This window comes from Gopherus evgoodei, unplaced genomic scaffold, assembly GCF_007399415.2.
Source record: "Gopherus evgoodei ecotype Sinaloan lineage unplaced genomic scaffold, rGopEvg1_v1.p scaffold_31_arrow_ctg1, whole genome shotgun sequence".
NCBI classification, from domain to species: Eukaryota; Metazoa; Chordata; order Testudines; family Testudinidae; genus Gopherus; species Gopherus evgoodei.
Genome location: NW_022059983.1, coordinates 3654840 through 3681868, shown reverse-complemented (window position 1 = coordinate 3681868; position 27029 = coordinate 3654840). Strand labels below are relative to the sequence as shown.

At 57.6% G+C, this 27029-nt stretch overlaps 2 protein-coding genes and 2 non-coding genes across 7 annotated transcripts in view; 1 reads left to right on the top strand and 3 right to left on the bottom strand.

Annotated features, from left to right (window-relative positions):
- LOC115640403 (retroviral integration site protein Fli-1 homolog) overlaps positions 1-25167 on the bottom strand; it is a 28667-nt gene extending 3500 nt beyond the window's left edge. The window contains 10 exon segments of the mRNA XM_030543143.1: positions 806-1278; positions 2238-2297; positions 2469-2531; positions 2899-2982; positions 3473-3676; positions 4274-4422; positions 4946-5145; positions 13079-13091; positions 24737-24856; positions 25136-25167. Of these exon segments, the coding sequence (XP_030399003.1) occupies positions 806-1278; positions 2238-2297; positions 2469-2531; positions 2899-2982; positions 3473-3676; positions 4274-4422; positions 4946-5145; positions 13079-13091; positions 24737-24856; positions 25136-25167 (1398 nt within the window).
- On the bottom strand, positions 185-13551 carry LOC115640457 (retroviral integration site protein Fli-1 homolog). 4 transcript variants are annotated; one of them, XM_030543208.1, is made up of 9 exons: positions 13389-13550; positions 4946-5145; positions 4274-4422; positions 3473-3676; positions 2899-2982; positions 2469-2531; positions 2238-2297; positions 1737-1784; positions 185-1278 (listed from the first exon to the last, which is right to left on the bottom strand). In XM_030543208.1, the coding sequence occupies exons 1-9, from the start codon at positions 13404-13406 to the stop codon at positions 764-766; spliced, it is 1341 nt and encodes a 446-aa protein (XP_030399068.1). In that variant the 5' UTR covers positions 13407-13550; the 3' UTR covers positions 185-763. The 4 variants fall into 4 exon arrangements, with proteins under 4 accessions (XP_030399068.1, XP_030399070.1, XP_030399071.1 ...); XM_030543210.1 differs by lacking the exon at positions 13389-13550 and adding an exon at positions 12881-13176; XM_030543211.1 differs by lacking the exon at positions 13389-13550 and adding an exon at positions 5547-5673.
- Positions 18469-18659, top strand: LOC115640641. Its single transcript, XR_003997913.1, has one exon. It is a non-coding gene; the product is annotated as a U2 spliceosomal RNA (small nuclear RNA).
- Positions 19747-19933, bottom strand: LOC115640642. The gene has a single exon (XR_003997914.1). It is a non-coding gene; the product is annotated as a U2 spliceosomal RNA (small nuclear RNA).
- Positions 25168-27029: the final 1862 nt, after the last annotated feature.

The following is a 27029-nucleotide window of genomic DNA, read 5'->3' as shown; positions in this document are numbered from 1 at the left end:
TGGGTGCCCCCCGTGGCTAGTAGAAGGAGTTCAGGTGTCCACCAGCAGGCCGGGCGATCCCCGTGGTTGGTAGAAGGAGTTCAGGGGGCTGCCAGCAAGTTGGGTGCCTCCTGTGGCTAGTAGAAGGAGTTCAGGTGGCCGCCAGCAAGCTGGGTGCCCCTCATGGGTGGTAGAAGTAATTCAGGTGGCCGCCAGCAGGCCGGGCACCCCCCGTAGCTAGTAGAAGGAGTTCAGGTGGCCACCAGCAGGCCAGGCGCCCCCCATGCCTAGTAGAAGGAGTTCAGGTGGCCGGTGGCGGGCCGGGCACCCCTCATGGCTAGTAAAAGGAGTTCAGGAGGCCGGTGGCGGGCCGGGCACCCCCATGGCTAGTAGAAGGAGTTCAGGAGGCCCGTGGTGGGCCGGGCACCCCCCATGGCTAGTAGAAGGAGTTCAGGTGGCCGATGGTGGGCCAGGCGCCCACCATGGCTAGTAGAAGGAGTTCAGGTGGCCGGTGGCGGGCCAGGCACCCCCCATGGCTAGTAGAAGGAATTCAGGTGGCCGGTGGTGGGCCGGGCACCCCCCATGGCTAATAGAAGGAGTTTAGGTGGCCGCCAGCAGGCTGGGTGCCCCCCCGTGGCTAGTAGAAGGAGTTCAGGTGGCCGGTGGCAGGCCGGGCACCCCCCATGGCTAGTAGAAGGAGTTCAGGTGGCCGGCGGTGGGCCGGGCACCCCCCATGGCTAATAGAAGTTCAGGTGGCCACCAGCAGGCTGCGTGCCCCCCATGGCTAGTAGAAGGAGTTCAGGTGGCCGGCAGTGGGTCGTGGCACGGGCGAGCTCTGGTAGAGGTTCCCAGAGCCGGCGTTCCAGTAGGGCGCGGGGGCCCCGAAGAAGCCGGCGGAGGAGACGGGCAGCTGGGCGGCGTGGCTGAGGCCGAAGCCCACCTTCTGCTGGTGATAGGAAGGCAGGTAGGACAGGTCGGCCGGGTGGTACTTGTAGAGGGGCCCCTCGCCCGGGTGGTTCTGCTGGGCCTGGCTGATGCCCTGGAAGTCGAACTTGTAGGCGTAACGTTTCCCGTGCACCTTGGTCATGATGCTCTTGTCGTAGTAATAGCGCAGGGCCCGGCTCAGCTTGTCGTAGTTCATGTTGGGCTTGCTCTTGCGCTCGCCCCAGCGCCGTGCGACCTCATCCGGGTCCGTCATCTTGAACTCCCCATTGGTGCCCTCCCACGTGATGCACCCGGCGTTGCTGCTGTCCGACAGCAGCTCCAGCAGGAACTGCCACAGCTGGATCTGGCCGCTGCCTGTCGGGCGGGGAGACGGGTTTGTTACCGGCGGGGCTCTGCTTTGCCCCCTGGTTTGTTATTGTAGGGTCTTTTCTGGCTGGTTATTGTAGGGTCTGCTGGGTGCACTTGGTTGTTAATGGAGGGGCTCTGCTTTGCCCCAGGAAGGAGGCCTTGGTTTGTAGGCCCTACTGTGTGCACTGGCTTGTTATATGAGGGTCTTTCCTGGTTTGTTATTGTAAGGTCTCTAACACCCTAGATCCCACTCCCCTCCCAGAGCCAGGGCCAGAATGTAGGAGTCCTAACTCCCGGCCCTCTCCCTTCCCCCAGCCCCCGCTGGTCTAACCCCCTAGCTCCCACTCCTCTGCCAGAGCCAGGGACAGAACCCAGGAGTCTTGGCTCCCAGCCCCCCACGTCTCTAGCTATTACCTAGAACCTCACCCCGCCCGTCCCAAGCTGTAAAAGGTGCCCAGACCCACCTGGGTTTGCTAAGCGGCTGCTGGTGGGTCCCAGGACCTGGTATGGATCTGGGGGTTGAAAAGGGAGTCGGGGGGGTTAGTTTTGGGGGGCGTCAGAGACACCCCCCTTGCTCCCCGCTGGAACCCATTCCACCCCAAACCCCACCATGGAACCTAGGAGTCCTGACTCCCAGCCCCTCATCTAACCTTCTGATCCCCCCCAGGTCCTCGTGACCATCATTCCCAAATGGACTTCACACCAAATCCTCAGTTGTCCCCAATCCAGTCAGACCCCCCCCCCCGGGCCCAACCCAAAACTCTCCATGAGCGGGAGATCTACACACCCCTAAACCTCACCCTGTTTGGGGGCTGACATATCCCTCAAAAGGAATTCAGAGCCCCCCTCCATGGCTTTGTGGCACTCCCTGGCCTAGTGGTGTGGGGCAGGGGGCCATCCATGGGGCACAGAGGGGCCTAGCTACAGAGGCGATCTCCCCCCACTCCCTAAGCAGAGGCACCCACCTGTTACGATCCGTGGGGAGTCACTCGTCCGATTCACCCCCTGGATCTGGGGGGGGGACCCTGATGGGTGGGGGGAGAAATGTGGGGAGAGAGCGTTAGGGGAGAGGAGGGGAAGGAGCCCTGGGATTCACCCCCACGCAGGAGCCACGCCCTGGGTTGGATTTGGGGGTTGTTAGCCAGCCATGGGGCGAGGCCCCTCTGGGATACACGGGCAGGGGGACATGATGGTACCTTTGGGGCCTCCGCTGAGGGAGCCGCTCCAGCTGCTTCGCCTGATTTCCTCGTAGGGGGACTCTGCCAATAGCAGGGGGAGGGAAACAGCCCATTAGAAGTGGCAGTGGGGACCACTGCTGGAGGGGACAAGCCCTGCTCTATGTCTGGTCCCAGCCCCCCTCCTTTCTAATCACTAGACCTCACTCCCTGCCCAGAGCTGGGACAGAACCCAGGAGTCCAGGCTCCCAGCCCCCTCCCCTTTCTAACTGCTAGATCCCACTCCTCTTCCACAACTGGGGAGCAAATCCAGCAGTCCTGGCTCCCAGCCCCCCTGCCCCCAACCACTAATTCCCATTCCCCCCCTCAGCTCCCCCAAGCTGGGATAGAACCCAGGAGTCCTGGCTCCCAGCCCATGGGGGAGGGGCAGGGCTGGTGTTTGCAGACTCACCTGTTTTCACTTGCACACGTGGTGGGGGTGCAGGGGGCTGGGGCGTCACAGCTGGGGCAGCTGGGTAGGTGAAGGTCGGGCTGCCTGTTGGGGGAGACAGGAGAACCCTGGTCAGAGCTGGGGTCTGCCCACAGCTGCACAGGGTGGGCAGGGGCCCCAAAGATGAGCAGGGCTCCTGCAATAGGGGGCGTGGTTTATGGTGATGGGTGGGGCTCCCAGGGGGTGGGGCTCCCATATCTGGGTCCTGGAGTTCCGAGACAGGTACGGACATCCTGGTACTAATGGGCTCCCCGTCTGTGGGGAGGGAGAGCTCCCTATTTGTGGGCGGGGCTTCCTGCCAGTGGGTGGGTTCCTTGGTGGGAAGGCGAGGCACCTTGTCAGTGGGCGGGGCTTCCTGCCGGTGGGTGGGTTCCTTGTTGGTGGGAAGGCGGGGCTCCCTATCGGTGGGTGGGGCTCCCTGTCGGTGGGCGGGGCACCCTGTTGGTAGGCGAGGTTCCCTATCGGTGGGCAGGGCACCCTGTTGGTGGGCAGGGCTCCCTATAAGTGGGCAGGGCTCCATGGGGCATGGCCATACTCTGCCGCAGGTAGGCCAGGTGGGATAGCAGCACGTCGGCGTTGTAGGGCGAGGTGAGGCGCAGGAAATCCTCCTTGCCCATCTTGCACAGCTCCTTGCCGTCCACATGCTGGAACAGGCCCACGTCCACCTCCTCCAGCCCATACTCCTTCACCGCCCAGTCCAGCCACTGGCGCACGTGGTCCTGGGTCCACACACCAGGGTCTGCAGGAGACAGACAGACACAGGGAGTCCAGACGGCCAGGACACGGGTTCCCAGAGTACAGCTACCCATAGGGAGGAGTCCCGCCGGCCCTAACTCCTGGGTTCCTGAGAGCTTTACCCACCCAAAGCACAGCACACACAAGCACAGGGGAGTCCAGCTGGCCCGGACACCTGAGTCCCTGAGCCACAACAACCCATTCGCAGCTTTGCTGGGGAGGGGGAAAGAATCCAGCCAGCCCGAATGCCTGGGTCTCTGGGGTACAGTTGCCCTCCTAGACCACAGCACACACACACAGGAGTGGGGAAAGAGTCCAGCTGGCCCGGACACCTGGGTTCCAGAGGAACAGCAACCCACTCTGAGCCCTGCTGGCTCTGGATGCCTGAGTTCTTGGGCTGCAGCTACTTGCCCAGAAACGTGCCATGGTGAGGAGTCAGCCAGCCCAGATGTTTGGGTTCCTGGGAGCCATTTACCAACCCTGCCCCAAACTAGGAAATAAGAGACCCCTGGCACTGGGCCATGGGGCAGGGACGGGGGCAGGGGCTGCACTACAGCAAAAGGCCATCAGAGGGCATGCAGGGAAGGGAGGGTGCACTCACCTGCTGGGACGATAACCCTCTTCTCCTCACTGGGGGGGTTGGCTGGGGGGCTGATACGCTGGTCGCTGTAGCTGACTGGGTAGGGGATGGGGTGTGGGTCGCTCCCAGATTTGCTGCGTCTGGATACACTGCAGTCCACAGAGGACGGTCTGCAGGGCGACGGGGGGGAGGGGGGTGAGGACTGGATCTGATCACAAGAGGCCTGAGTTTGGCCGGTCTCAGACCTGCTGTGTGGGGGAAGCAGGGCTGGGCTAGTAAGGGCTGAGGGTTGGGAGTGAGGGGCATCAGCAGGGTGGTGGGGAGCTCGGGGCTGGGCTAGCAGGGGCCATGGGTTGGGAGTGAGGGGCACCAGCAGGGCTGTGTGTTGGCCTGTCCCACCCTGCCCTGTGGCGCTGAGGCCGGCTGGGCTCATAGTGCAGCACCTAGCGCTGACCGAGGCTTCCTGGGGATGGGACGAGGGAAGTGAGTCATATCCTGCAGGCGCCGGTGGAGCCCAGTTGTGGGCCCTGGGGTGGAGGGGCTGCGCCGTGTCCTTCTGCTGGGCCACAGGTGCAAGAACCCCCCCCCCTGCAGCCTGGCTCCATGGGCCAGTTCCCACAGCCCCAGTGGCAGGGAGTCCCGCAGGTTAACCCCACTAATCCCTGGTAGCAGGGAGTCCCGCAGCCGCCTGACCTGGAGCAGTTGACATTCTCATTCTCCCTCTTCACAGAGTGCCCCCTGCTGGTCTGACTGGACCAGTCCGGCTCCCCCAGCGCCGGCCTCTCCTTGCCGTTGTAGTCCTCGGCAGGGGGCACCTCTGTCTTCATGAGGTGGGGAGGGCCATAGGGGGGGTCGAATATGGACTGGTCCTCACTCACCACAGATAGTGCCTCCTGCAGGGGGGGAAATGGCGGGGTTAGAGGGCCCCAACCTGCTCCCTGCAGCCCAGCGCCCCCTGCTGAGCCCCCACCCTGCTCCCTGCAGCACGGTGCCCCCTGCTGAGCTCCCACCCTGCTCCCTGCAGCCCAGCGCCCCCTGCTGAGCTCCCACCCTGCTCCCTGCAGCATGGCGCCCCCTGCTGAGCCCCCGCCCTGCTCCCTGCAGCACGGCGCCCCCTGCTGAGCCCCCGCCCTGCTCCCTGCAGCCCAGTGTCCCCTGCTGAGCTCCCACACCCTGCTCCCTGCAGCCGAGTGCCCCCTGCGGAGCCGCCACACCCTGCTCCCTGCAGCACAGCCCTCCCTGCTGAGCCCCCATCCCACTCCCTGCAGCATGGTGCCCCCTGCTGAGCCCCCACCCTGCTCCCCACAGCATGGCTATGCTGCGCTGGGCCATCGGGACCAGCCCTGGCTGCCAGGGTGCCCTGGTGTTATTCTGCCCCCAGCAGGGTGGTGTCTGTCCCTGGCCGTTAGTCCTGGGGGGAGGGGCCGTTTCCTGTTTGCCGGCACCCGAGTGTGGTTGCTGCAGGTGACAGTTCAGTGGCCCTGTGCAGCTTCCTGCCTGGCCTGGGCTGCAAACCCCCACCCCCATCCCAGGCCTAGGGCCGAAGGAACCTCGTCTGCCCTGGGGCAGCTGCAGCCGAGCTCAGCCATGTGACACACCAAGGCCAGTGACAATCCCCCCCAACACACACACACACACACACAGAATCTCACACACCCACCCACACATGCACTTGTGCAAGCCTAGACAGCTATAAATGGTCCGTACACATATCCTAGAATCCTAGAATCTCAGGGTTGGAAGGGATCTCAGGAGGTGTCTAGTCCAACCCCCTGCTCAAAGTAGGACCAATCCCCAACATATGCCAATATCCAGGCTGACACTTGCACAGGGCATGCAAAACCATGTCCAAGATATACAGTCGGCCACATCCAATGCGCTTGTGAAAATGTACAGAGACATACACATACATAAGGCACCATAATGCATGTGGGGGTACAGTGGGCTGCACCTGCTGGCTACATCCCACTGTATCTATTTGACTGATGGGGAAACTGAGACATGGGGTGGCCGGAGGTAACTTGCCCAAAGTCACCTAGACTATGGCAGATTTGGGAACAGGACCCAGGAGTCCGAGGTCCCAGCCCCCTCCACAACCCACTGCCCTCCCAGAGATGGGGATAGCTAGAACCCAGGAGTCCTGGCTTCCAGCCCCTCACTAAGCACAAGACCCCACTCCCTTCCCCAAGCTGGGGATAGAACCCAGGAGTCCTGGCTCCCAGCCTCCCCTCACTCGGCAGGGGGCTTGAGCAGGGCTGTGACATTGGGATTCCTGGGCAGTCAGAAGTGGAGACAGCCCAGGTACGGAGGGGCTCTGCAGCCTCAACACATTGTAGCCAAGGGAGAAGGGCCATGAAGGCTGGCCCGAGGTCAGAGAAGAAGTCTGCAGGTAGCCGCCGGGGAAAGCAGAAGTACAGGCAAAAAACACCGGCAGGGAAAGTGCTAATGCCCATGGAGTTCCAGACAGGGCATCACAGGGACAGGCAGAGGTGCAGAGGTGACAGCAGCAAACAGGGAGGGCATCTCAGGCTCGAGCATAGAATACAGGCAGAGAGTCACAGCTACAGGCAGGGAATCACAGGCAGAGCAGCAGTGGTACAGGCAGAAAAGAGCAGGCAGGGAGTCCTGGGTACAGGCAGGGAAGCAGAGGAGTGGAGGTCCCACATAGGTTCATAGCTCAAACTCCCTCCTCCCCCCGCCTTGGGTTATGTGCACCATATGTAGCTAGCAAAGCCCCAAGCTGCAGGGTCCCCCCCCAAACCCTCCCCCACTTGCAGCGCCCCCTGCTGGAGGATGATAGAACTGGGCACTGCAAGCTCCCCTGTTTGCAGCGCCCCCTGTTGGCAAGGGCAGTGGGAGCTGCAGGAATGTCAGGATGACCCAGGCACCAGGGGGACCCCTTCCAAGCCCAGCCTGACTGACCTGACCCCCCCCTCCCCTGCTAAGTGGCCCCTTCTGCAGGGCTAGGGGGGTCAGAGCTGAGCTGCCACTAGGCTCCCCCCTCCCCCACACGGCTGCACACTGGGTGTGGGCTCTTTGCACAGAAAGCAGAAGTCTCGGGGGAGCTGGGCTGATCTCTCTTTGCAGCCGGAGCTGCTGCAGTGGAGATGTTATCAGGCGCCCAAGCATGCGGGGGGGGGGCTGGCTGCGGTTACTCCCCTACAGTGCCTGCCCGCCCCTGAGGCTGCTGCTCTGCACAGGGCTTGCATGCAGCATTCCTTCTTGCAAAGGTGGGGAGGAGCCCTGAGGGGCAAGGGGGGGCTCCAGGGAAGGGAGGAACACCTTCCGGAGGAGGCACGATGGAGGATACCCCACACGGGGCGAGGCGCGCGGCACTGATGAGGTTGCATAAGCTGCACAATGCCCATGTGCCGTGGCTTGGAAGTGCCAGCATGGCACCAGAGGCGGTGCCCAAGGGTGGTGCCAGCTGAGTGCCAGCCCTGCAGTGCTGAACAGAGGGGCTGCAGTACATTGCAGGGTGGCATCCCATGTGGCACAAGCCATTTGTCATGGGGTTCCACGGAGGGGCCACCGATGATTCCTGAGCTGCACAGGAATCCAGAAGGCCACCGGGGCACATGGTACCATGCAGCTGGCCCATGGGGCACAGGCCGCATGGTATGGCATGTGCATGAATGGCATAAAGCACATGTAGGGGGCTCCATGCAAGGCCTGCTTGCATACCAGCTGGCACAAGGCACAGCAGAGGTGCCAGAGTGGCACACATAGGGCAGGTGGGGTACGTTGCACAAGCTTTGGGTGCCCATCTGGGGTGAGGCGGCCTGAGGACGCAGATGTCCATGTCTGGAACCATCTGCCTGTGCCCAAAGCAGGGGCCATGTCTTGCAGCACAGAGCATGACGGAGGGGCCCCATATTGTGCACACACAAGCAGTGGCATCGTGGCCCCTGCATTGCATGATGGATGTGCCATGTGCCCCACAAGCCCTTGTGTCACCATCAGTGTGTGCACAAAGACAGCCCTCCCAGCAACAGAGGCGCCATTCACATCATAACCTGTGTGTACCCAAGCAGTGCAAACTCCACTTGCCTCACAACCAGTGCAAATGTGACCCCATTGCACGAGGGATGTGCCAGCTGCATCACAGTTAGAGTATGCCCAAGGATGCGCCGCATGTATTACAAGGGGAACGTGCACAATCCATGCAATTGCGCACTGATTGCAAGGCCATGCCACATGCATCACAATCAGAGCATTGCGTGATCAGCGCAATTGTCAACCATTGCACGATGGATGTGCCAGTTGCATCACAATCAGAGCATGCACAAGAGTGTACTTGCACAGTCATTGCACGGCAGCTGTGCCATGTGCATCAAAATCAGAACAGGCACCATCAGTGCAATTGCACACCCAGTGCATGATGGGTGTGGCACGTGCATCATAATCAGAACATGCACAAGCAGTGCAATTGCATACCCAATGCACAAGAGCTATGCTGCGTGCATCACAAATGCAGCATGCACAATCAGTGCAATTGCACACCGATAGACCGATGCATGAGTTACCCTAATAATCTATGATTCTCTAAGCTGCATGCTTTACATTCAGAGCATGTACAATCAATGCAATTGCACGACAGCTGCGCTACAGTCAGTGCATGATGACCAGTGCAATCACAGCCCCGTGGCACCAGGTAGATGCAATGTTGGAAACCTCACGCACAATGGAGGGTCCCATGTGACCGGGGAAGAGGCACTGCGGTGCCTGGTGAGGGGTGCAAATACCTTGTGGGCTACGCACAGTGCCCATGTAATTGAAGGAGACACAAGCACGGTAAGGGGACACGGGTTGCCCTGTGCCATGTGTGCCCGGAAGGGGGGGGGGAGCCAGGTACCATACCCTGAGTAGCGGGCACAAGCCAACTGGCTTGGCACAAGGTGCTGGGGGCGCCTTGCATCACCACCCTAACCCCGTACAGCATGGAGTGACCAGACGCTATAGATCCATCCCCATATGAATGCCTCTATCCATCTCTATGGGCTGGATGGGCCCAGGGCTCTGATATGGGAGCAGAGAGGGGATGGGATACTGGAGTAGATGGGCCCATGGGTATGACCCAGGGCAAGATACCAGGGTAGACGGGCCTGTGGGTCTGACTCGGGGTGGGGTACCAGGGTAGATGGGCCCAGGGGTCTGATTGGGGCAGGATACCAGGGTAGATGGGCCCGTGGCTGTGACCCAGGGGGGATACTGGGGTAGAGGGGCCCACAGGTCTGACCCAGGGCAGGATACTGGGGTAGAGGGGCCCACAGGTCTGACCCAGGGGAGGACACTGGGATAGATGGGCCCAGGGGTCTGATTGGGGCGGGATACCAGGGTAGATGGGCCCGTGGCTGTGACCCAGGGGGGATACTGGGGTAGAGGGGCTCATGGGTCTGACCTAGGGAAGGACACTGGGGTAGATGGGCCCATGGGTCTGACCTAGGGAAGGACACTGGGGTAGATGGGCCCATGGGTCTGATCAGGGCAGGATACCAGGGTAGATGGGCTCAGGGGTCTGACTGGGGTGAGATACCGGGGTAGAGGGGCCCGTGGATGTGACCCAGGGCAGGATACCAGGGTAGATGGGCCCAGGGGTCTGATTGGGGTGAGTTACCGGGGTAGAGGGGCCCGTGGATGTGACCCAGGGCAGGATACCAGGGTAGATGGGCCCAGGGGTCTGACTGGGGTGAGATACCGGGGTAGAGGGGCCCATGGATGTGACCCAGGGCAGGATACCAGGGTAGATGGGCCCAGGGGTCTGATTGGGGTGAGTTACCGGGGTAGAGGGGCCCGTGGATGTGACCCAGGGCAGGATACCAGGGTAGATGGGCCCAGGGGTCTGATTGGGATGGGATACTGGGGTAGAAGAGCGCATGGGTCTGATCTGACAGGGGGTGGGGGTGGGGCTGTGTGCAGTGCGCGGGGCTGTGTTGGGCAGCAGCACAGGAAGCCGAGGCAGGAAGCCTGAGGCTACAAAGCCGGAAGCCTCTTGGGCTCCTGATAAGGCCACCTGATGGGGAGTGAGGCTCTGAGCTGCGCTGGCCCTGGTCTTCTTTAAATAGCTTCCCATCCGGCCAGACAATGGGCTGGGGGCTGGGGCACCGGTTTGCAGGGGAGGGGGCACCCTCCTACACACACAGTTATTCACTCCCACCCAGAGCCAGGGCAGAACCCAGGAATCCTGGCTCCCAACTCTCCCTCCCCCTGCTCCAACCAATAGACCCCACTCCCTTCCCACAGCCAGTGAGAGAACCCAGTATCCTGGCTCCCAGCCCCCTGCTCCAGGACACTGTGTGGGAGGAAGGCAGGTCTTGTGGGGAAGGTGCTGAATTCAGGCCACCGGGTTCTATGCCCAGCTCTCCTACAGATTCCCTAGGCCACCTTGTGGCTGTTGCTGCATCACTCTGTGCCTCAGTTTCTCCCCATACACTGAGAATGGCCCTCCCTTTGTGTCTGTATGGAGTGTGCAGCAGGCCTCACCCTCCTGCAAATGAAACACCCAACCTTTTCACACCTTGCACTTTGCTGTCACCTGGAAACTAAAATACAGCGAGATGTAGGGTGTAACCCCCCTCCCACGCACACACACACACACACACACACACACACACACACACACACACACAGAGGGAGGGAGACAGGCAGATATATACACACACAGACACAAAGACACATACAGACACACGCAGGCAGATATCCCCCTCTCCCCGCATCACCTCCAGAACCACGGAGAAGGGATTCCGTGTAAGAAGGGAGTGGCACAGACTGTGCGGTTTCCATTTCAGATCCACCCCACCCCACCCCACCCCCTTGTGATAAGCGGGTTTTGCCCTGATAACAGCCCAGACACTGAATCTGGACTTCGGGAGAAACTGGCAGAGATGTCAAAAGTTGCGTGAAAGCAAATCGTGTCTGCTGGGAGCTAGCTGGATCGGGAGAACTTGTGTGCTGTCAGTTAGCAATCTGTACTCTGAAATGGGAGAGGCGGAAGGTGGCATGATGGGGGAGGAGGGCTGAGACCCAGAACTCCTGGGTTCTACCCCTGACTTGGGGAGCAGAGGAGGGACTGGGAGCCAGGATTCCTGGGTAGGGTTGCCAACCCTCCAGGATTGGCTGGGAGTCTCCAGGAATTAAAGATTAATTAGAGATGTCATGTGATGAAATCTCCAGGATTACAGCCAACCAAGATTGGTAACCCTACCCCTGGGTTCTATCCACAGCTTGGGGGGAAGGGGTGTGTGTCTAGTGGTTATAGTGGGGGCTGGGAGTCAAAACTCCTGGGTTCTACCCCCCACCCTGGGAGTGGGGGTCCAATGGGTTAGAACGGGGGGGCTGGGAGCCAGGACTAATCCCTGACCTACCGTGTCATCTTGGCTGCTTCTCTGGGCCTCAGTTACTACTCCTGCCCTTTATCTGTTCAGACCTTGAGTTCCTTAGGCAGGGTCTGTCTCTCGCTGCGTCTGGGCAGCACCTGGCCCAACAGGGCCCTGATCTCAGCCAGGCAGGGCCTGTCTCTGTCTCCCTGCCTGTCGGTGCAGCACCCGGGTCAGAAAGAGTCAGTTGGACACATTTGCCTCGGCAGATGCAGGCTCCAGGCCGATCCCCAGGAAACCACCCCAGCAAAGCCCTGCAGCACCCTGCAAATCAGACAATTCCCCTGCACACAGCCAAGATGTGCTGGCCAAGGAGATGACGGGCTCCCACTGTCATTGCCAAGGCTTCTAATTCCCCTCAGTCCAGTCGTGGCCTGGCTGGTTAAAACATCCTCTCGCCAGACGGTGCTTAAAGTGGCCAGAGAACCAGGTCCGGGGGATCTAGCATCCCCGGGCTGCAGCAGCTTTCGTTCAACAGGCCCAGACTTTCTCAGGCATTTCAGTGCCTCACGGCCACTGATTTCCAGGAATGACAGTGGATCAATATTAATAGAGCTGGTGATTTCCTTGCTGGCTCTGTGGGACCCCCCACCCCACTTTTGCTCCCCACTATACAAACCGGCTTTAAGGCCAATCTCTCCCTACTGAGGAACAAATGTAGTATCCGAGCGCAATCCCAAAGAACTAGAATCCTGGAGACCATCAAAGTGGCTTTGAGCCCTAGAAATGCCTGCCCTGCTCCTCGGGTAAAGATGCAACGCCGCCTCCAAAATCCAGTGGGGGCTCGGCCACGGATCTTGTTCCCTTGATACCAATGGGTTTTCAGTTTGATGCAGCACACAAGATTCCCAGCTTCCCAAGCCAGCCATGGGCCTGTCAGCGGAGCTGCTGGGTGACACATAACATGCTCGTGGGGTGTGCTTAATCCACTCGGTGATCGGAAGGGAAACCTGCCCCGAAATCTGTGTGAGAGGAGAACCCGCCTGGCTCAGAAGACAGTGAGTGAAAAAAATAACCAGCGAGAGAGAGAGAGAAAAGAATGTGAAAGGCAGTGATAGAAATAAAGGGAGAGAAAAAATGGTAGAACACGAAGGAAAGAAAGAAAGAGCATGAAAGGTAGAAGGGAAAAAAAGGAAAAGAAAGCAAGAACATGCAAGCTAGAGAAAGAAAGGAACGAACAAGAATGAATGAACGAACATGAGTGCTAGAGAAAGCTAGAAAGGGACAGTGACAGAAAGAAGGACAGACTGACCTGTTAAGCAAGGTTGCACCCCAGAATCTCCATGTTGGGGCCACAGGCCCCCCCATTTCCATCCTGGCCTGAGATCCTTTCTGCCCTGCTTTGGGGAGACCATCCATAGGTGCCTCATGGCACCCCCATGTTCCATGGAGGGGGCGAGCCCCCCACTTCCCTCCTTCGGGATGTGGGCTCTCCCCGATCCTGACCCACTTCCCGCATGCTCCTGGGAACAGGGGCAGGGGGAGGCGAGTGCCTGTGCGGGGCTCTGGCTGAGCAGCGCCGTGGGTGTCTCTCTCTGGGGCGGTTTGGTTTGGGTTATTTAAGCTCAGCGACATCGACCGCCACGAACGGGAAGGAAGAGGAAATTTTTTGTACCAGAAGGAAAGAGCGGAGGGGAGGGGGGGGGTGTTTGTGGAGCCGGGGCGCGCACCAGAGAGAGGAACTGAACGCAGCCCAGCGTGAGCCCAGCACCAGCTGGAACCAAGACACCCACACCTGGAGGAGCATCTCCAGAACCTACCTTGATGGTGCCGTCCATTGCTGCTCCTGCACGGAGCTCCCCGCCTAGACCTCCATGGACGAGGAGAGGTGGTGCATTGGCAAAGGGGGCCGGATGAGCGGGGCTGTGTGTGTGTGTGTATGTGTGTGTGTGTGTATGTGTATGTGTGTGTGTGTGTGTGTGTGTGTGTGCGTCTAATTTTGGGAAGTGAAGTCACTAACCGCCAGGGCTGGTTTCCTATTGGTGTGACCAATTTTTGCAAAGCTTTTTTTTTTTTTTGGGTCTTCTTCTTTTGGCGCTAGGGCGGGGTGGCTTTCTGCGCTACTGTTGGCGAGGGCAGCGGCACAAGGGGTTCGGAGGGGGGAGAATCAGGGAGCGGAGAGGGGGGAAGGGTGCATGGGGGTGGGTCACAGGGTTAAGAATCACATTTAGCCCTTGCATGGCAATGGCGGTGCAACGCCTTTTAGTATTCAGGACTATTGATCCATACAACAGCAGCACCGAAAGAGACCGGGGCAGAATCAAGGCCCCTGTTGTGCTGGGGGCTGCACAGACATAGAGACAGGCCCTGCCCCAGCTGAGATCAGGGCTCTGTTGGGCCAGGCACTGCCCCAAAGAGTTAACAGTCTCCATACCCAAAAAGTGGGAGGAGAAACAGAGGCCCATTGTCACACAGCAGCACTGAGAATAGAACCCAGGCGTCCTGGCTCCTCTTACTCTAACCAGTAGCCCCCACTCCCTTCCCAGAGCCTGGATAGAACCCAGGCGTCCTGGCTCCCAAAAAGGGCAGGAGTGGGGTCTAGTGGTTAGAGGAAGGGAAGCTGGGCGTCAGGACTCCTGGGTTCCATTCCCAGCTCTGGGGTTACAGTGGGGTCTGGTACGTTAGCACAGCTGGGGCTGGGAGCCAGGACTCCTGGGTTCTTCCCATCCCCCCCTTAACCATCTCGCACAGCAGGAGGGGGCTGGGCAGGAAGTGGTGATGGGGTGAAAACTACCAAGAAATGCAAATCCTCGAAGGAGCCTGTGCCAGGAACCGGGTGGTGCAGAAACCACGGCCCCCTCCCCACCTCTTATCCCCCCTTGGCTGTCATTGAATCGTGCCCCCTCGGCCCTCAATCTGCCCCCTCTGAGCCCTGGGGGGCAGGGAATAGCCACAGTGCAGGGTGACCCGGCCCCACCCCCAATCCACCCCCTACGGGCCCTGGGGAGCAGAGAATGAACACAGTTCTGGGTACCCCATCCATTTGAAGTGTTAGGTGTCACAGTGACCCAAGGTGTGTGTATAGGAGGGGGACGGGGTGTGGGTACAGATTAGTGTATGTCTCGAGTTCTAAAGCGGTTGTGTCTGTGGGCGGGTGTTTGCGTAGTGTGGTGGAGTTGTGTGTGTGGCTGTACAGGTGTGCGTCTTTGTGAGGCTGGATTTGTGCATGTGTTTGCATCTTTGGTGGTTGTGCTAGTGTGTGGCTGGATTTGTGCAGTTATTTGTGTATGTTTGCAATCGTGTGTGTCTGCATGCTCTGCTGCCCTCTGCCTGCAGCAGTGACAACCGCTTCTCCATGCATCACAGCTCCCATACCGTCAACCCCGGTGGCAATTCCACCATCCCACAAGGGCTGGCTGGCCTGACCTTTCTCCAAACTGCGGAGTGTGGTGGGGCTTCAGCTCAGCCCCTGTGGCGCAGGAGTGCGCAGGTGCGGGGCGCTGGCTCCAATGCACCTGGAGGGGCACCTCGGGTGGGGTGGGGCAGGGCCTCTGGTTTCCGTTCTGCGTTGCCTGGTGCTGGGCCGTTGCACAATCCCCAGACACGCTGCACAGTGTGCCCCGAGAGGGAGTGGGGGGCCAAGCAGATGCTCCAGCACCAGCAGGGAGAGGATATATGGTTGGGGGGAGAGAAGACCTTGGGCTGCACTGGGGGAGTGCAGAGCTGGGGTGACACCCCAAAAACCTGCAGCAAAGGGATGGAGAGATGAAGAGGGTGGAGTTGGTTGATAGAGGGGGCAGCCAGCCTACAATCTAAAAGGGGAGGGGGTCTAGTGGTTCGGGGCGGGGCGTGGTCAGAATTGCTGGGTTCTATCCCCAGCCCTAGGAGGAGAGTGGGGTCTAGTGTTTAGAGGGGAGGAGGGGCAAGCCAGGACTCCTGGGTTCTCTCCCTGGCTTTGACACTCTCTTGTGCAATCCCTCAGCAGTTACCCAACTTGCCAGCGTGTGGGAGCGAGGGGGTGGGGCCGGGTTGCAACATGGCCCAGAGTCCTGTGCTGCCTCTTTGTTACTCAAGCAGGGGCAGGGTGGGGGATGGCCTGGGAGCCCCGCTAAGAAAGGTGCTTCTGGTGGGTTTGTGTGTGGGTCACGCTGCCCCCTGCTGAATAGACCCCTCTAGATCAGACCCATGGGCCCCTCTAGCCCAGTTTCAGCCTGAGTCAGCCCCTGGGAGCCCCTTCCCCTCGATCACCATGGCTATGTCTATTGGTCTCCTGGAAAGGTCCATTCCCATTGGTAGCTGTCCAGTGGCAGTGAGTTCCACGGGCCTTGGCACATGCTGTGCGGGACAGGAGGTCCTTATGTTGGGAGCAGTGGGAGTGAACTGTGTGGGGTTGTGTCTCTCAGCATGATTGTGAATAGTCCGGTGTGGGTGTGGGTGTGGGTGATTGTGTGTGTGGGTGGGGATGTGATTGTCCCTCTCTTTAGGGGGTGGGCGGGGTAGTGTGTGCCCCAGGTGGGTCGTGTGTGAGTGTCTGGGATCGTGTGAGTTCCTTTGTGCATTAGCATGTGTGACTGTCTGGCTCTGTGGAGTTGTGGAGGTGGGTTGGTACCTGTGGTGTGTGTGTGTGTGCGTGTGAGAGTGAGAGACCTGCTGCAGGATACAAAGTCCTGCAAACGCATTTCCTACCGGTTAGCCCAGCAACACACCGACACTGATACAAACACAGTGTCACACACACACAGAGCAGGGCTCAGCCCCACCTGCAGGGGGCGGCAGGGACACACACATCTCCCTAGGGCCAGCTTGGATGATTTCCCATCATGAGCCAACATGGTGCTGGTGCCCCCCCACGGGGGTGGGCAGTGACGGGGAGGCAGATGGACTGAGAAGGAAGCACTGTGGGAAGATCAGTCAAGGCCCTTAGCTGAGCTGGGACACAGACAGTTATCCTTGCACCATCCTGGGAGCGGAGTGGGATCTAGTGGTCAGAGCGGGATGGGGGCTGGGTGCCAGGACCCCTGGGTTCTATCCCTGGCTCTGGGAGCAGAGGCGGGGTCTAGAGGTTAGAGCAGGGGGACAGGGAGCCAGGACTCCTGGGTTCCATTGTGGCAGCTGTTTTTCCCTGTGTCTCCCTCCCTAGAGATCCCAGGCCAGCCCCCTAGAAGAATCTCTGTGGGGCTGGGGGCGAGGGGGAGGTTGCTCTGCCACTTCAGAGTCATGATTCGATCCTCTCCCCGCCCAGGCTGTGACATCATGGAAAATCCCCCCTGAGGCTCCCCCATCAGAAAGTAGGTGCCCCTCCCCAGTGAGGCTCCCCACATGCAGAGGAAGCTAGTGGGTTTCTTGGGGGTCTCCGGCAGAGGTGACAGCACGCACCAGACAGCCCCTCATGGCTGCAAGGAGACCCCCCCTGCACAATCCTCTGCTACGAGGGGCCCAGGGGCGCCCAGCCAGGGCAAGGAGGCGAGGTGGGGCTGGAATGGGGCAGATCTGGGGGCTGGTGCCAGATCAGGGGCTGGCTACACGGGAAAAAACCATGCTGCTCTGTTAAATATTTCCCAAGGTTACCGCTGAATACAGGTTATGGGCATGACGTGAGGGAAATATTTTGTTTGCAAACAGACTCCATATACCAAGCGATGGTGCAAATCCGCTCCCCCTGCACCCATCACCCCAGTATCTCAGCATCTTCCTAATCCGCAGGGCAGTTCTCCTCCCAGGACAGAGCGAGGGCGGGAAGCGCCACCAGCCCCGTTTCCCGGACCGGAGAACTAAGGACCAGAGAGACCGAGTGACGTGCCCGAGGCCACCCGGGGAGTCTGGGGCGGGACAGGGGGCTGGGACTGGCGTCTTCCTCTTAAGGAGGTTTCTGACCTGCTGCCTCCCGGGTCTGGCCTGCCCCTGGGTCACGCGGTGGTGCGGGGCGGGGCCTCGTGGGAAGGGGCGGGGAGAGGGCGGGGCCTCGGGGAAAGGGGCGGTGCAGGGGGTGGGGCTTAGAGGGAAGGGGCAGCGCGGGGGCGGGGACTCGGAGGCACATCAGCGCGGTCGTGGAGACTCGGGGAAAGAGGCTGGTGCAGGGCCGGTCCCTTGAGGGGAGGGGCGATGCAGACCAGGGATTGGGGGGAGGGGCGAGTGAGGGTGGGGGATTGATAGAAGGGGCGGGGCGAGGCCTTGGGGGAAGGGGCTGGTGCTGGGGCGGGGCCTTGGGCGAAGGGGCGGGGTCTATATGGGAGGGGCCACGTGGGAGCGGAGATTCGGGGGAAGGCCCTGGGGCGGGGTTAGCGCAGAAGGGGCGGGGCCTAGAGGGGAGGGGCCATGCGGATTTGGGGGAAGGGGCGAGTGAGGGCGGAGGATCGGGGAGAAAGTGAAGCGCAAGGGGGGAAGTCAGGGGAAGGGGCGGGGCGAGGGCGGGGCCTTACGGAATGGGCGGGGCGAGGAGGGGCGCGGGTGTCCCCCCCCTTTTCGGGTCTGGAAATTCCGCTGCCCCTGCAGGCCCCCGCCCCCCAGACAGCGCCCCTCGCCCCAGCCCGGCTCTCACTGCCCGGCTCCCTGCGCGGGGGGCAGGAGCTGGGGGAGCGCAGGGCAGGTGGCTGGAGCAGCGGCGGAGGGAGGCGCCCCGACGGACAGCGATGGGAGGGGTCACGTGTCAGTGGGCGGGGTCATGCAGATCAGCGGTTTTTGGCGGCGGCCGCGGAGACCACCCGGCTGAACCGAAGCGACCGGGCGCAGAGAATTCCCGGTGCGTGAGCAGAATTCGGTGTGGAGAGTTCGTGATACGAGTGCGTGTATCGGAGTCACTTCGCGGCGGCCATTGCACTGAGCTAGGAAGGGCTGGAGCAGGTCCTGGTGAGTTGGAAGGCCGAGGGAGCAGGAGGCTCCCGCGCTGTTCCGAGGAAAGGTATCGCTTCTCGGGCCTCTGGCTCAGATCAAGTGTAGTGTCTGTTCTTATCAGTTTAATCGCTGATACGTTCTCGATGTGAGAACTGTCTATTAAATGGGTTTTTGGAACAGGGGCTGGGACTAGGAGCTTGCTCTGTCCATGCCACGCATCCGCCTGGTATTGCAGTACTTCCGGGCAGGGTGCACCTCCCCCAGGGAGAATGTGCTGGTTACTAAAAAAAGAACAAAATTCTCTGTGTTATGTAAAGTTCTGGGTTGTGTTTTTCTGTTTTCTTTCTCTTTCTAGGCCTTGGTTACTCGCTTTAGCATCTGATTTTTTCTTTTTCTGCTCCACTGTTCTTGTATATAGTTCTTAAAAGGTGGTTTTCATGCTTGTATTACAGAACTGAGGGGTTCTGGGGTTACTGTTTCTCAGCTGTCTTCTCACAGGAGGTAATTGTTCCTTTTTTACTTTCCTTTTGTAAACACATCGCTGGTATCACGTAGGGAGCAGGATGAGATCACATAGAGGACACGGGACTCTTCCCAGAGCTCCAGTACAGAACTAGTCCAGATCCAAGCAAAACCAGTAGTAAAGCTCCCTCTGACTTCAATAAAATAAGGTCAAGCTCTTAGAAGAGGACAGTGAGTCAGCGCTGCAAATGTTGCCAGCAAAGGACTGTCGCACACTAAGAAATGGGGTTCCGTGCTGACCCGAGCACTAAGAAACGGGGTTCTGTGGTGACCCTGTTAAAAAGATGTGCCGCTTCCATTATAGGAACCATTATAATTCTGAATCAGTGCGTCCCAAGCAACAATCCTTTGCACTTAGATTTGTCTCTCTACTCGGGGTAAGAAATGTTATCTCCCTAAAGCAAGCAGGCAGTTTCAAATGCAGTATTTGTGTAATTTGCATGCCTCAATGATGTTTATGTAGGATGCTGCTTATAAGCTAAAATGTACATGCATGCGCCTGCAATGGAGGTAAATTAAGAATGAATAAATACAATCTTATCTAACTAAACAAGTCTCGTCTTGAATAGAAATGCACACTGGCATGAATATTTAGGTGGACAAGGATAATTCCTCTTCATACAATATTACTTAAAAGAGAATTTTCTAGCTTCCTGAGTATTAGTTATAGGAAAAGTCTGGGGAGAAGACTAGACCTCAGTAGTCTTGGGGGCCAGGGAAAGTAGAAAATCCTCATCTAAGAAAGCAAGCAGAAAGATACAAACCAGAGCTCTACACAGTACAGAGAGGTTTGTTCTTTTTTTTGAACCAGCACGTTCTCCCTGGGGGAGTTGCACCCTGCCCAGAAGTACTGCAATACCAGGCGGATGCGTGGCATGGACAGAGCAAGCTCCTAGTCCAACTCCCTGTTCCAAAAGTTCGTTTAATAGAAAGTTCTCATATCGAGAACATATCAGATATTAAACTGATAAGAACAGATTTAAATGCTTATTAGAATATATTGAAAAATAAACAATACAGAGAGTTTGAAAAGTCAGTTATTGATCATTGGGGGTAGCATACAGAGTATAGGGGGATGCTAGTAGCTTGGTATTGGACAGCACATAACATACCGGCCTGGTCCACACTACGCAGTTAAATTGATTTTAACAGTGTTAAATCGATTTAACGCTGTACCCGTCCACACTACAATGCACTTTATATCGATTTAAAGGGCTCTTTAAATCGATTTCTGTACTCCTCCCCAACGAGAGGAGTAACGCTAAAATCGATATTAACATATCGATTTAGGGTTAGTGTGGCCGCAAATCGAAGTTATTGGCCTCCGGGCGGTATCCCACAGTGCACCACTGGCCGCTCTGGACAGGAATCTGAACTCTAATGCACTGGCCAGGTAGACAGGAAAAGCTCCGCAAACTTTTGAATTGCATTTCCTGTTTGGCCAGGGTGGAGCTGTGATCAGCACAGGTGACCACGCAGAGCTCATCAGCACAGGTAACAATGCAGTCTCCTGAGAACAGAAAAAGAGCTCCAGCATGGACCGCACAGGAGGTACTGGATCTGATCGCTGTATGGGGAGAGGATTCCGTGCTAACAGAACTCCGTTCCAAAAGACGAAATGAAAAAACTTTTGAAAAAATTTCCAAGACCATGGTGGAGAGAGGCCACAGCAGGGACTCAGTGCTGTGCAGAGTGAAAGCGAAGGAGCTCAGACAAGCCCACCAGAAAACCAAAGCAGCAAACAGAAGATCAGGGTCAGGGCCAAAAACATGCCGCTTCTACGCTGCGCTGCATGCAATTTTAGGGGGCTGCGCCACCACTACCCCCCGTTGTCCGTGGATTCCGAGGTGGGGGTTATAATCTCAACCATGGATGAGGATTCAGCGGAGGGGGAAGATGACGAGGAGGAATAGTTTGCAGAGAACACACAGCACTCCATTCTCCCCAACAGCCAGCAGCTTTTTGTGACCCAGACGGAATTGCCCTCCCAAGCCACTAGCCCAGACAGTGAAGCCATGGAAGCGACCTCTGGTGAGTGTACCTTTGTAAATATAAAACATGGTTTAAAAGCAAGTGATTTTTTAATGATTGATTTGCCATGAGGGCTTGGGATGCATTATCAGGCAGTAAAGTTACTGGGAAAAGTTTGTTAACATGTCTGGGGATGGAGCGGAAATCCTCCAGGGACATCTCCGTGAAGCGCTCCTGGAGGTACTCCAAAAGCCTTTGCAGAAGGTTTCTGGGCAAGGCAGCGTTGTTCTGTCCACCATGGTAGGACATTTTACCACGCCATGCATGTAGCAAGTAATCGGGTATCATTGCATGACAAAGCCTAGCTGCGTATGGTCCCGGTGATTGCTGGCATTCAAGAAACATCCGTTCTTTATCTCGCTCTGTTATCCTCAGCAGAGTGATATCGTTCATGGTAACCTGGTTGAAATTAAGGAATCTAAGTAAGGGGACGGAGAGATGGGGGAGGGGAGGAAGGATAGCGCTGAGCTTTTTAGCGTTTGGCCAGTAGGAATCTTCACAGCTACCAGCCATGCAGTGGGCGGGGGGGGGGGAGGGAGAAAGGGGGGGTGATTAGCAGTGATCTTCCATGATACCAGCCATATATATGGTGGGGGGAGGGGTAAAGCAATTCTAGAGAATTGGGTTGGGGAGGGGAGGGGTTGTTGTCTGCTGCTCCTTGTTAACAGGAAAGAAGCAGCAAAGGGAGAACCTATATGCCTTATATGCCTTACCATGACAGCATGCAAGCTGAATTGTGATGCCCGGACCTGCGTCTGTGTTGATCTGTAACACCAGAGCCGCAGGCACTCAATATTAAAAGATTCCAAATGCGACCTTGTAGTGAAATCACATGTGCTGTGTAAGGTGAATAGTGTTGTTCACTGTGAAAGAGTATAACCATTGTTCTGTAAAATGTATCTTTTTAAATCTCCCTATTTTCCCCCACTCATGCAGCTGCACATTTTTCAAGCCTCCCTACTCCATCCTGAAGGCTAGCTCAGATAAGGCGGGATGCAACGCTGGAGCTGCTGCGTGATCATAACCACCCTCAGTACTCACCATGTTCCATGTCTTCCTCACCCAGACGTGTAAGAACGCGTGGGGGAAGGCTTTGTGCACCAGCCCACTCCACCCCCATGGACAGTCCAACCAAAAGGCTGTCATTACATTGAAATGTGCTTAATGGCCTTTTCCTTCCCTTCTATCCTCCTCCCAAACCAGTCCTGGGATACCTTGTTAATTCTCTTCCTCTTTTTATAATTACATGCTTTTTAAACGAAGGGGGAGGGTGGGTTGCTTACAGGGAATGACTTTGAATAAAGAATACATGCTTTTTAAACGACAGTGACTTTATTTCCATAAGAAAGCTGTAATCGAAGGGGGAGGGTGGGTTGCTTACAGGAGGAGTCAATAAAGGGGGGGAGGTTCATGAAGGGGAAACAAACACAGCAGTCACACCATACCCTGGCCCGTGATGAAACTCGTTTTCAAGGCTACTCTGATGCGCACCGCTTCCTGGTGAGCTCTTCTAATCGCCCTGGTGTCTGGCTGTGCGTAATCAGCAGCCAGGTGATTTGCCTCTGCCTCCCACCCTGCCATAAAGGTCTCCCCCTTACTCTCGCAGAGATTGTGGAGCACACAGCAATAACAAAGGGGACATTGGTTTGGCTGAGGTCTAAACAACATTCACCAGCATGCCTTTAAATGGCCAAATGCACATTCTACTGCCATCCTGCACTTGCTCAGCCAGTAGTATCATAGATTATTATGGCTGGAAGGGACCCTCAGGGGATCATGTAGTCCAACCCCCTGGTCAAAGCAGGACCAATCCCCAAATAGCCCCCTCAAGGATTGAACTCACAACCCTGAGTTTAGCAGGCCAAGGCTCAAACCACTGTGCTAGTTGAACAGCTCCTAGCCACTATCCAGGCTGCCTGTGTATGGCTTCATGAGCCATGGAATCAAGGGGTAGGCTGGGTCCCCCAGGATAACTACAGGCATTTCAACATCCCCAACTGTAATTTTCTGGTCCAGGAAGTAAGTCCCTTGCTGCAGCCGTTTAAACAGAGTAGTGCTTCTGAAGACGCGAGCATCATGAACCCTTGCTGGCCATCCCACATGGATGTTGGTGAAACGTCCCTTGTGATCCACCAGTGCTTGCAGCACCATTGAAAAGTACCCCTTGCGGTTTATGTACTGGATGCCCTGGTGCTCCGGTGCCAAGATAGGGATATGGGTTCCATCTATCACCCGCCCACAGTTAGGGAATCCCATTGCAGCAAAGCCATCCACTATGACCTGCACGTTTCCCAGAGTCACAATCTTTTGTAGCAGCAGCTTAATGATTGCTTTGGCTACCTGCAGCACAGCAGCCCCCACAGTAGATTTTCCCACTCCAAATTGATTCTCAACTGACCAGTAGCTGTCTGGCGTTGCAAGCTTCCAGAGGGCTATCGCCACTCGCTTTTCCACTGTGAGGGCTGCTCTCATCTTGGTATTCTGGAGTTTCAGGCAGGGGAAAAAAGTCACAAAGTTCAAAGAAAGTGCTCTTACGCATGCGAAAGTTTCGCAGCCACTGCGAATCGTCCCACACCTGCAAAACGATGGGGTCCCACCAGTTTGTGCTTGTTTCCTGGGCCCAAAATCGGCGTTCAATGGGTAGAACCTGCCCCATTACCAGCAGGAGCTCCAAAGCGCGGGGGCCTGCGGTTAGGGAGAATTCAGTGTCCATGTCCTCATCACTCTCGTCGCTGCTCTGCCGTAGCTGCCTCCTCCTCTCCTGCCTTTGCAGTTCGTGGTTCACTATAGACTGAATGAGAATGCGCAAGGTGTTTACAACGTCCGCGATTGCGGTATTGATCTGAGCAGGGTCCATGCTTGTTGTGCTATGGCATTTGCTTTCAGTTCACCCAGGAAAAAAGGCGTGAAATGGTTGTGTGCTGCTTTCAGGAAGGGAGGGGTGAGGCTGTACCCAGAACCACCCACGACAATGATTTTTGCCCCATCAGGCACTGGGATCTCAACCCAGAATTCCAAGGGGCAGGGGAGACTGCGGGAACTATGGGATAGCTACGGAATAGCTACCCACAGTGCAACGCTCCGGTAATCGATGCTAGCCTCGGACCATGGACGCACACCGCCGAATTAATGTGTCTAGTGTGGCCGCGTACAATCGACATTATAATATCTGTTTTATAAAACCTGTTTATGTTAATTTGAAATTACCCTGTAGTGTAGACGTACCCATACAGTCTGCCATGTCCCCAGTGCGGGGTGTACGGTGAGTGAGTTCAAGATACAGTCAGGAAGCAGTGTGGGTACATCACTCATACATACAAGTTACAGACAGTCATGGGTAAAGATAAGCGGGCTGGATAATGGGCATAGGATGACCCTCACATGGTGGAGTTTGGTTCGGTGGGTTCAGGGTTCAGGGGATAAAGTGCAGCAGGGAAGGTCCACAAGTTTCCTCCCCCTCATTAGTTCACCAAGTCACGCCAGCTCACACTTGGTATTGGCGGTGGCCAGTGATGTGCTCTGTGTAAATGTCTCTAGACCATCGAATAGTGTTCGAGACCATTAGGTGTCGCATGAGCCGCGTGTAGCGACGGCCCACCCCACAGGTGCGAAGTACGCGTTCATTACAGGGGTCCCAGGCACCCAGGGCCCCAACAGTCAGAGCATCGGTGTAGACCTCATAGCCCTTTGTCCGCAGGGTTTCTGCCAAGGGAGCGTATTTTTCAAGTTTGCGGGCTCGGGCTTCGCGGAAGGCCGGGGTCCTGTTCTCGAACGGGATAGTCACGTCGACGAGAATGATCGTTTTCTGATCCCTGTCTGTGATGACGATACCCAGGCGCAGTGGGCTGTCGGTGTCGGGGATGGTGTGGTTGACAGCGATCTCTCCCAGGTGGGGGGCGATGGCCTTCACTAGGCGGTCCTGGACGGCGTTGTGCTAGTGTGTGGCTGGAGTGGTGCGGTGTTTGTGTATGTTTGCAATCGTGTGTGTCTGTGTGTCTGCAGGCTCTGCTGCCCTCTGCCTGTAGCAGCGACAACCGCTAGTGTGTGCCCCAGGTGTGTCGTGTGTGTGTGTGTCTGAGATTGTGTGAGTTCCTTTGTGCATCAGCATGTGTGACTGTCTGGCTCTGTGGAGTTGTGGAGGTCTGTGTGGTAGCTGTGGTTTGTTTGTGTGTGTGTGGGTCACCTGCTGCAGGATACAAGGTCCTGCAAACGCATTTCCTACTGGTTAGCCCAGCAACACACCGACACTGATACAAACACAATGTCACACACACACAGAGCAGGGCTCAGCCCCACCAGCAGGGGGCGGCAGGGACACACACATCTCCCTAGGGCCAGCTTGGATGATTTCCCATCATGAGCCAACATGGCAGGCTTCAGAGCAGGTGTCCTGCTGCTCTTCCTCCTGAGCAACCTCGGGGTTTATTGTCTGGCCAGGAGAATCCGCCAACGGAAAGAACTGGGGGGGAGTCTGCAGGGTAAGGGACCCCCCCGGGGTGGGAATTGGGAGAGGGGCAGAAAAGGGGGGGGGGCCTTTGGCTGCATCATGGAAAACCTGGAGTGTGGGTGCATGAAGAAAATCAACCCACTGCTCTGTGTGTGTGTGTGTGTGTGTGTGTGTGTGTGTGTGTGTGTGAGACTCCACCCCCTGCTGGAAGGTCTGAGCCCTGCACTGTGTGTGTGTCCCTGCAACCCCCTGCTGGAGGGGCTGATCCCCGCACTGTGTGTGTGTGTCACTCCACCCCCTGCTGGAAGGTCTGAGCCCTGCACTGTGTGTGTGTGTCACTCCACCCCCTGCTGGAAGGTCTGAGCCCTGCACTGTGTGTGTGTGTCACTCCACCCCCTGCTGGAGGGGCTGAGCCCTGCACTGTGTGTGTGTGTCACTCCACCCCCTGCTGGAGGGGCTGAGCCCTGCACTGTGTGTGTGTGTCACTCCACCCCCTGCTGGAGGGGCTGAGCCCTGCACTGTGTGTGTGAGGGTTGGCGGAAGCGGCCTGCTTCTGGGGGCGGGGGGGGGGAGGGGCGGCTGCCATAAGGAGGAAACGATTGATGTGGGGGGAAATGTTTAAAGAAGGAAAATAAACAGTGAAAGGGGATAATTGTGTCTCCTTTCGCAGGGGACAGCAGAGAGGACCCCAGTGCCCCACAGAGAGACTCGCTCTATGAGGTCAGTTGGGGGAATCTGTTAACCCCCTGGGTCCCCACTGCCCACACATACTGCCTGGGGTTGAGTATGCAGCTGCAGCCTGTGCCCTCCTGCCCAGCAGGGTGAAAGCCTGCCCCCAGCTGGACAGAATCAGCACTACCTGAGCATGCATCATAAACCCCGTCCTGCTAATGGCTGAGGGGAGATTTTCCTTCATATCCAATAGCCAGATCCTGCGCTGGCACAGGGAGCTGGGAGATCTCTCCCCAAATATAGTTGGGGATGCGTGTTGTTAGTGCGCCAGGTAACTGCAGTTCACAGCTCTGCAGGGTGGTAAAGGTGGGCATGAAACCCAGGAGTCCGGGCTCACAGACCCATCCCCCTGCTCTAACCCCTAGATCCCATTCCTCTCCCAAAGCTGGGGATAGAACCCAGCTGCTTTCCCCCCGCCAACCACTAGACCCCACTCTCCTCCCAGAGCCAGGGAGAGAACCCAGGAGTCCTGGATCCCACTTCCCCGCCCCGCTCCCATTACTGCAGGTACAGGCAGACATAACACACAGGTCTCCTGCTGGGGGAGTGTCCCCTCTTTCACACAATCTGTCTTTCTTCCTGTGTCTCTGGCAGGAAATCCCATGTGCCGGGGAGATTCCCTGCCCCTCGGATGACGATGACGACTATTATAACAGCCCCAAGGACTATTGTAACTGAGATCCCTGCCGTTCACAGTCCCCTCTGCGCCACTGCAACCCGGATCTTGATAAGAGTCCACTGCTCACGCCCCAGGCAGTGTTCACCCTCCTCCATGAGCTGGGGAAACCCACGAGAACCCACGCATCCTAACTCCCAGCCCTTCTTCCACCTCGCAGCAGAGCCGAGCCCCAGGGCAGGCCCCACTTGGGTCATGCTATCTAGCTTGCTTGCTAGCATA

Coding starts and splice junctions, on each gene's coding strand:
- LOC115640457 (XM_030543208.1), bottom strand. Junction 2,532..2,898: donor ACGTGTGCAAGTGAAAACAG/GTGAGTCTGCAA, acceptor TGCTATTGGCAG/AGTCCCCCTACGAGGAAATC. Junction 1,785..2,237: donor CTCCCCACGGATCGTAACAG/GTGGGTGCCTCT, acceptor TTCAACCCCCAG/ATCCATACCAGGTCCTGGGA.